The 8,433-nt window shown below is 38.5% G+C and overlaps 1 protein-coding gene across 5 annotated transcripts in view; it reads right to left on the reverse strand.

Annotated features, from left to right (window-relative positions):
- Positions 1-6,221: 6,221 nt before the first annotated feature.
- Positions 6,222-8,433, reverse strand: part of LOC122059330 (ribosomal RNA large subunit methyltransferase E) — a 9,654-nt gene continuing 7,442 nt past the window's right edge. For all 5 annotated transcript variants that reach the window (XM_042622088.1, XM_042622082.1, XM_042622057.1 and 2 more), the window contains 2 exons: positions 6,575-6,827; positions 6,222-6,488 (listed from right to left, as the gene is read on the reverse strand). In XM_042622088.1, coding sequence (XP_042478022.1) covers positions 6,379-6,488; positions 6,575-6,827 — 363 coding nt within the window. In that variant the 3' untranslated portion in view covers positions 6,222-6,378. The remainder of the gene's footprint in view (positions 6,489-6,574; positions 6,828-8,433) is intronic.

The raw sequence follows: 8,433 nt of genomic DNA on the forward strand, positions 1-8,433 counted from the left end.
GCAACCCCTAAGGCCCCGTAATCGGCTAGTGGGACCGCCGTTCTGCCTGTCTAGGTGCTGCACTAGTACTCCCTAGATTAAACTGCGACGGAATACAAGACATCATACACCACAGTAATTTACATTTTTATATAAATTTTGTGACGTAGGGTTGGTTTGCTAGAAATTTCGTCTTGTTGGCTCCTTTTTAATCACCCAAATTAATGGTGCAACAAAAAAGATCGAGAGAGGAACTGTTGGGGTCCAATTGGTCCAGGTCCAATTGGTCCACACCCCACGCCAAGGATTTAGTTGTCGGTATAGTGATTAGGTATTGACCTAGAATTAACGGATGAAATTCATAATAGACAAATTAAAATCGTATGGCCCACCAATCCATCATATATGGACTTCCAAAATAGGCCACTGACAAGTTACAATAGAAACCATAAAAACTCCCAGCCCATGACCCAAATTGCCTATTAGACTTCTTGTTTAACTCATTAGACTTGGATTTGGGCTTGTTCCAGTATAAATACTTGTGTTGGAAATTGGAATCTCTTGATCCACAGCAGGCCCCCTGTTGAGAACCCACGCTTCCGACAGAATTCATGTCCCACTGATTGGGAAGAACGTAAGTTGTTGGCGGAGGTTGGCTATGAGGATATGTAGAATGCTGCCAAATAGAGTTGGAACAATCCCTAAACTAAATTGAACTCTTTCCTTTATCGGAAGTTGTTAGGCTATCAATGGAAGTTTGTTGGAATGCCATTAGAGTTTGAAGAGAAATAGCCGTTTGTGTTGAGGTTATCAGCTCTAGTGGTGAGGTGATTAACCCTGTTTGTGAAATGGGAAAGGTTTACCATAATTGACAACTCAGTGGAGTTGAAATGGTTGTTTATTGTTCTAGGTTATCAGATGGTGGTAGATCTTGCTGTTAGGACAAATTTTCTGTTGTGGGGTGGCATTCTTCTTGGCTCACTGTCATTTGGTATTTCTGGCTACGCTATTGTTAGGTATTGTATTCGACCACATTACTCCAATGGATTCTTCAAGATTTTGATTCATCTTAATAAACTAGAGATAACTGATGGAAGATGTAAATTTTAGATGGTTGCAATGTAGATCACCATATCCTGTAATTTCTTGGTGAAGGCAGGATTTGATTGATATGAAGGACTTCAATCTTTCCTGGTTCTTCTTGAGAACACTGTAGGAGAAAATTTCTCAGACAATTTTTTTTTTTTTTTTGAGGTATTATTTGTTACTTTAACTTCATTAAATTGCTGATGCATTCAAGAACAGGAATAGATAGAAATAATGGAGACAGTTAAGGCAGGCCGGCATTAACCTGTTGATGCTGATGCTGAAATTGAAAGAGATGAGGATGTTGGTGATATTCCGGATGGGGAGTTGTGTGTGATTTGTTTGCTTCGGGGGCGACGATCGATCTGCTTTTCTTCCATGTAGGCATCTAGTTTGCTGCCAAGGCTGTTCACTATCAGTTCAGCGTGGACAAGCTCCTAAGTGCCATGTGTGTAGGCAGACCATTTGGACTTTCACTAGAATTTACAGAACTTAAATGTACTAGTCAATACCAGTCTCTCCCTTGAACTTCTGTAGTTTTGCTTCTAATATCTTCACTCTGAAAATTCTTTCGTCTTGTAAATATCGTCATTTAGTGTAAAGAACTCTACTGTCGAAATGGCGCAAATGGTTTTTTTTTTTTTTTGATAGAAAAATGGAGCAAATTGTTCGAGGGTGGATAATGTAAAAGTAATTCTCACTTAGATGATTAGGAATTAATTTCAGAACAGGATCATTGCTGCTGTCGGTTGATAGATTGAACAAAAGAGATGTTGTAGGTCTTGGACCTGTCTTCCCAAATCTTGAATTGGCACTAGGTGTTTGGGTTTGATCGATAGCTGGGGAAATAAAATAGAGAAAGGAGGATTGGTTGGGTTGAGTATCTCACTCTTCCCAGAGCAACTCATCCAATCTGTCTCTTACAACACTGCATCTCACACTTTTCTTTTTTCAATCTTGGGCTATAGATCTTTTATTTATAGAATTGATAATTAATTACAACCTATTTGACTGAACTAAGACCTTCCTATTACACTCATGCCCTTGGCTGCTTCAATGGTCAAAATCTTATATTGATCCTTGGGAACCAGGGATAAAGTATTGGCACCTCAAAGACTAAAAAAAAAAAATTTAAAAATGTAAATAAGATAATCGATTCCTTGGGAAGCAAGGATCTGGCATGTGCCAATTAGCCTTCAAATTGATCTCATACAGCTGGTCGTGGGGCTCATAAAATCTGAAAAAATAATACCTGAAAAAATCACCTCCACGAAAATAGTAACAAAATCCAAAAATATAGAACTCTTCCACTCATTACTCCTAACGCAAGTCATCAATCAACCCCAAAAATTTTCCCATGTTATGGTCACAATGGGGCCTACAAATCTTGAATGAATCTTCAATTCTTGTACATGCAGCCTGTCCTTGAGTGAGCTAGTCAAGAATCAAGAACAAGGCCACACAAGATCAGGCTGCCTCCCACAGCAGTCGTATCCCACAACCGATCTGAATTGGTTTTGAGGCCTTGGGTCTTACGATCCACATCCACTGATGTCCAATGTGTACTTCCTTCTCAGTCTCTCTCATTAAATATATAGGCCTTTTTTCTCTGTCTTTATTAATTTCTAGTTTTGTGGTTCCAACCATGGATAATAAGGCTTGGTTTCAGTGGCAACCTTACCCCTATTTAATTAAGTAGGAAAAAAATCGTCTGCAATTCCGATCTTGTACAATTCCGTGTAATACCACCTTCAGGCGGTGACACGTGTATTGATACCAATACAATGGTCCAGATCTGATTTAAATGTCTCTTCACTGACTTAATGTTTTATTAATTGTATCAGATCTGGACCATTGTATTGGTATCAATACACGTGTCATCGTCTAAAGGTGGTATTGCATGGAATTGTACGAGATCGGAATTGCAGACGATTTCAACCCAATTAAGTATGAAAAAAAAAAAAAAGAAGAAAGAAAAGTGGGTCGGAGTTGGTTTCTAAGGCATGGGTTGGGATCAAGCTGGTTGTAGAGGGGGGTTCGAGGTGGGCACAGAATTGGGAGACCGGTGAAACGGGTATAAGGTCAAGTTATAGGTGGAACTTGCAGCAAGGTTGCAGAAAATATGGGCAAAGAGGTGGGACGTTTCGATTGTAACTGAAGACGTAGACAGGTGGGCGGTGGTGTTGTGAGAAGAAGAAGAAGACGACGACAAGTAGGTGGTGGTTTTCTAAGTAGATGAAGAATATGGGGTGCGGAGGTTGTAGGAGATGAATAAGCGATGTGCAAGGAAAAGTGGACTGCAAACTAAAAGAGATAGGATAGTATGTATAGACATTATTCGGGTGGGGTAGAGTATCGTGCGGGACAAAAAACAAAGAAAGAAAAACGGTGTGATATGTTTTCAAAGGAAAAAAATCATCTGCAATTCCGATCTCATACAATTCCGTACAATACCACCTTCAGGCGGTGACACGTGTATTGATACCAATACAATGGTCCAGATCTGATTTAAATGCCTCTTCACTGATTTAATGTTTTATTAGTTGTCCCAGATTTGGACCATTGTATTGGTATTAATACACGTGTCACCGCCTGAAGGTGGTATTGCACGGAATTGTACGAGATCGGAATTGCAGACGATTTCAACCCGTTTTCAAAGGAATTTAATTTTTTTGGGATTTCTATTACAACCAAATATTCGGAAAACAGACAATAGTTCATAGTCATTGGTACCTTTCTATCTTCATTTGCATTCGGATCTATATCTTTTGGAATCCACTATCATGAAAATAGAATTTTCTTATCAACAATAAAAAAAATAAAGACTCTAAAAGGTTTCAATTCCTATTTCTGTTTGTTTTCGTCGTGATACATTTAATAAAAGAAAAAAAAGAAGAAGAAAAAGAAGAAGAAGAAAAAAAAGAAGAAGAAGAAGAAGAAGCTTAACGACCGTAGGTAACATGTCCCCTGTTTTCTTTCTATTGCTTTCTATTTTATTGTATCACATTTTGTTCTGCAATATTTGAGAATCACCATCAATACCTTGGTGTAGAGATGAGATAATCTTTGTTCCATAACCCGGGGGCTATTTACACAAACCAAATAAGAATTTTCCGATGTGTACTAGTTACTAGCAGTGCATCAAATGCAATCATCGATTCTCCCGAGAGGCCACAATTATCGTGAACAAACATATTAATGACGAGGAGCGCATTTTTGCTATGCTACTAATACTTATTTCGTACAATATATTGTTTGTTTTTATATCATATACTTTGGACATATTACATGTATTGCCATTTTTCATCTAATGATAAATATTGTAACTTTATCATCTAACGGTCAATAAATGCTTGTATACCTTATTCCTAGGTAGCCAGCTAACATACCCAGCCATTTCTCTTTTAGTAATAATAAATTTAATTTAGAAAAAAAAAAAGAGGTAAAAGTAAGTTGTGTTCCTCGTGTGGTTCAAATCCGTGCCGTGTGCAACTGATTATTATTATTTTCTTAATTATTAAAAATAAGGTGTCAAAACCTTAGGAAAAAAAAAACGTTGGGTTCTTACTATTGCTCGTCCTTAAATCTCTCTTTGTAAATCCCTTCATAATTTTTACTAAAAAAAAATATCCCTCCATAATTATTTAAAAAATATTCTCACTCATCTTCTCCTTCCATTATTATTTAAAAAATAATCTCACTCATCCACTCACGTATCTCGCTCCTCCATATTTAATTTTGTAAATCTCTCCATAATTATTTTGCAAAGTGGGAGGTTTTAAAAACAATCCCTAATAATTAGGAATCACACTCTCCATAATCTTCTTTCACTCCTCCTCTCAAGCTTGGGCATTCTTGCTATTGCTTCTCCTTATCTCTCTCTCTCTCTCTCTCTCTCTCTCTCTCTCTCTCTCCCTTGCATATTTAAATTTAGGGTAATTTATAGTGTCACCCCTATAGAATACAAATATTAGAGGGACAACCCCTATCTTTCACCAAATTAGACTCGGACACCTATCGTCAGTCATTGTTAAGGAATATATCTTATATGTTGATGTCAGCTACTATATTTTATTTTAAATACCAAAATATCTCCATTAAGTGTGAAGTACCTAAAATGCCCATGTAATAAGTCCCATCCCCAAATAGATTCAGACTACTAGCGATCGTAAGAGCACCGAAAATCACGACAACGACAGTGGTATCAGCTACATTCAACGGGGTTTTCTCTATGTCACATTCAGCTTCGGTTTAGACGTCCCACATCTGAATAATCAGAGTAGATATAATGGGAATCGGAACAGAAAGCAAAGTCAGAGATGCCCTGTTCGTGGCCTTTGAATTCCTTGAGGAGAGAGCCATCGGTCGGCGACCAGAGACGGATGGTCTTATCTGCCGATGAACTACCCAATAGCTTGCCATCGTTGGAGAATTTGACGCTGGAGATGGAGAAACCCTCAGTGTGGAGCCCTAGCTCTGCTTCATCTTATCATTTTGACCCAACCCAAGCTAAAACCAAAAAACTCTCGGCGCCCCCCAGCGTTGTCCTGTTTTGATTTGCTCATCTCTGTTTGGGGCCCTAGTTCTCCTTCATCTTATCCTCACTCATTCCAACTTCCAAGGCTTCAATCCTTACAAATCCAACTGAGTTTTTTCTATATCAATTGATTCATTCATGCGAGATTTGGATTTTGATTTTGGATCCTTTGATAGCCAGTTTCTTTCGGTGGGTTTATTTGGCTTCTCGCAACCGGAGAAATTAGTTCGTGGTTTGTGCTGTAGACCTTGGATCTGTTCTAGAGGTGGAATTGATTAGCCGAGATCGGTTCGAGAAGTTGGAACGAGTGAGGAGGAAACATATCGGAAAAGAGGAGCAGATTTCAGCCATAGCAATACCAACGAACCACCGGAGTGAGTAGCTCAGAGAAATAAAGACAGAGAGAGGGCGTTTACAGACTCCAGGTCCAAATTCCATCGGAGTGAGTAGCTCAGAGAGAGAGAGCCAGAGAGAGGGTGTTTCAAGTTCCACCTGTCTACATGATAGGGTATAATGGTCATTTCACAACATTCCTTAACAGAGACTGACAACAAGGGGTTCGAGTCTAATTTGGTGAAAGAGAGGGGATGTCCCTCTAATATTGGCAATCTCCAGGGGGTGGTGTTGTAAATTACCCTTAAATTTATGGATCAAAACCAATCAAAAAATTCGGATAAAAAATGTCCAGCCTAGACTGTTTAAGATGATAGCTCTTCTCTATGATCTTGATTGCATGAATCCAAATGTAGGCTCAGAGTTTTGATTGCTACAATTCCTTACTGCAACCCTTGACAAATCAAATATATCTCTCTAGAAGACGACCTTGTTGCTTTGGGTCTTAACCAAGATGCTTTCTTGAAAAGTGGTTTACAGATTTGGCTGAAGTCTGCAAGGTGCAAAAACAGACTAAGGTAAGAAAGACGTGAGAACACAGACTAACATGATTATATACAAAGTTTAATCCTTAGTCACCTTGAATGTCTCCACTTTCAAGGAGCTTAACTACAAGATTTCCCCCAGGTTGCAGAATGCCATTTCCGTCTATGCCAGAACTGGAAGCATCTAGCTCCTCAGTATTACTACTGTTCAAGTGAGAAAAGGCAGCTCTGCCAATGGCTAAATCAAGTGCCCGCATCCCCAACTCAACAGATAAAGCAGCGTCTCTAGTTGTGATTCCAGAAACAAGTGGGCACATGTCCGATAGTATCACAGAAAATCCTTTCCCCTGCAAAATAAGTATGTCAAACTGTTAAGTTTGTCTCGAATTCTTGATCCGTTTTGAAGAACAGAATGTCAGAACTGGCACCAAATTTGGGATTTAGAACAGAATGTCAACTCCAATACTTCTATTGGAGGAAATAAATCAGGATCTAGATAAACATTCTCTAACTGATGCCCACATAAGATGGTCCCAAATAAAAGGTTTCATTCTATAGTGTAGTTTCTACAGAGGCTGATCAAAATTCATCTCTTCATGGAAGACAGTACCAACAGGATCTTTTCTATGGCATGTTTAACCGAGAAAGCAAGAGTATCACTGTTCTCTAGAATTTCTAGTTTCCTGTAAACCTAAAGAATCCAAGCTATTCATTACCAAGAGAACCAGAGTTTTAAACCAATAGACCAAAATAAAATTTCAAAAAATTAACAAAATCACAATGGATTCATATTATTTCAAAATTAAAAAAATAACAATAAAAATTCATATAGGATTAGCTTAGCTCAATCCTGCAAAGTACCTAGAGGGATAAATCTGAAAAAAAATAAAAATAAAAAATAAAAAAATAAATTGAGTGAAATCTCTCCTCTCTCCCCACGATCTTCTCTGTCTCCTTTCTTTTCTTCTTTTTTGTTCCTATCATCCTCCCTCTCTCTTCTAACCGATATCCTATTTCCCTTTTCTTTGCTTCTGTCTTAGACTTCGAAATAGTGCTGATTTTCTATGTAACAAATACATCTTTACTTGATCTGCATCAATCACTTGTGCTCACCAGCAGAACCTGCCATTCGTTCTGCATTACCAAATTTGTAGTTGGTGGGATTCCTTCTCCACCATTAGGTGAGAGGCCTAACATATCCTTCGTTCCTTTCATCTTCCTCTTATTCTTCTAGTTTCTATTCCGATACTCTCATCTTACTTTGTTCCTTAGTTGTTATTTTCATTCCACTACTTTCTATTTTGTTTACACTTGCTATTTCTTCACTTAAGCTACTGTTTTCTGTTGTTTCTAATTCTAAATTTCTATTTCAGTCACTTTCTGTCTTCGTAACCTCTTGGTTTCTCCCAATATAACTGTCAGATTCACTTCTAATTTTGGCAATTCATTCTTCACACCTAATAGACCTTGTGATTAGAGTTGCAACCAGATCTGATCATCCTTTGACCAGGTCGCTGATATTGCTCTTTTGGAGGGTTATCGAGAGACCTGCTATTCTAGATCTTTGTAGAATATTGGTTCCCAGATTTGCATACTTAGCATTACCCTTTCTCCCTCCCTTGAGGCAACTTCGTTGCTTCCTACTTTCTGTCATTTCTGTCATTCTCCCTCCCTTTGATACTCTATCTGTCTCTTTTTCAGGGCTGTTGCAGGGGGCGAAACAAAGAGATTTCAACAGCTGATCTATCAAATTGCACATCAGTTCTCTTCTACTCCCTATTCTGTTCCATTTGCTATCAATCTGTTAATCCCTGCCATGCAGATCCTTCATTTGATCTGCATTAAAGGGATTCTCCCTAGCATACATAGGGGTTTTCTATTCTTCTTATTTCCATGAAGCTATAAATAAAGCAGAGGGGATCATAACCCACCACCCCCACGCCCACCACCCCC

Source organism: Macadamia integrifolia, chromosome 2, assembly GCF_013358625.1.
Source record: "Macadamia integrifolia cultivar HAES 741 chromosome 2, SCU_Mint_v3, whole genome shotgun sequence".
Classification (NCBI taxonomy): Eukaryota; Viridiplantae; Streptophyta; class Magnoliopsida; order Proteales; family Proteaceae; genus Macadamia; species Macadamia integrifolia.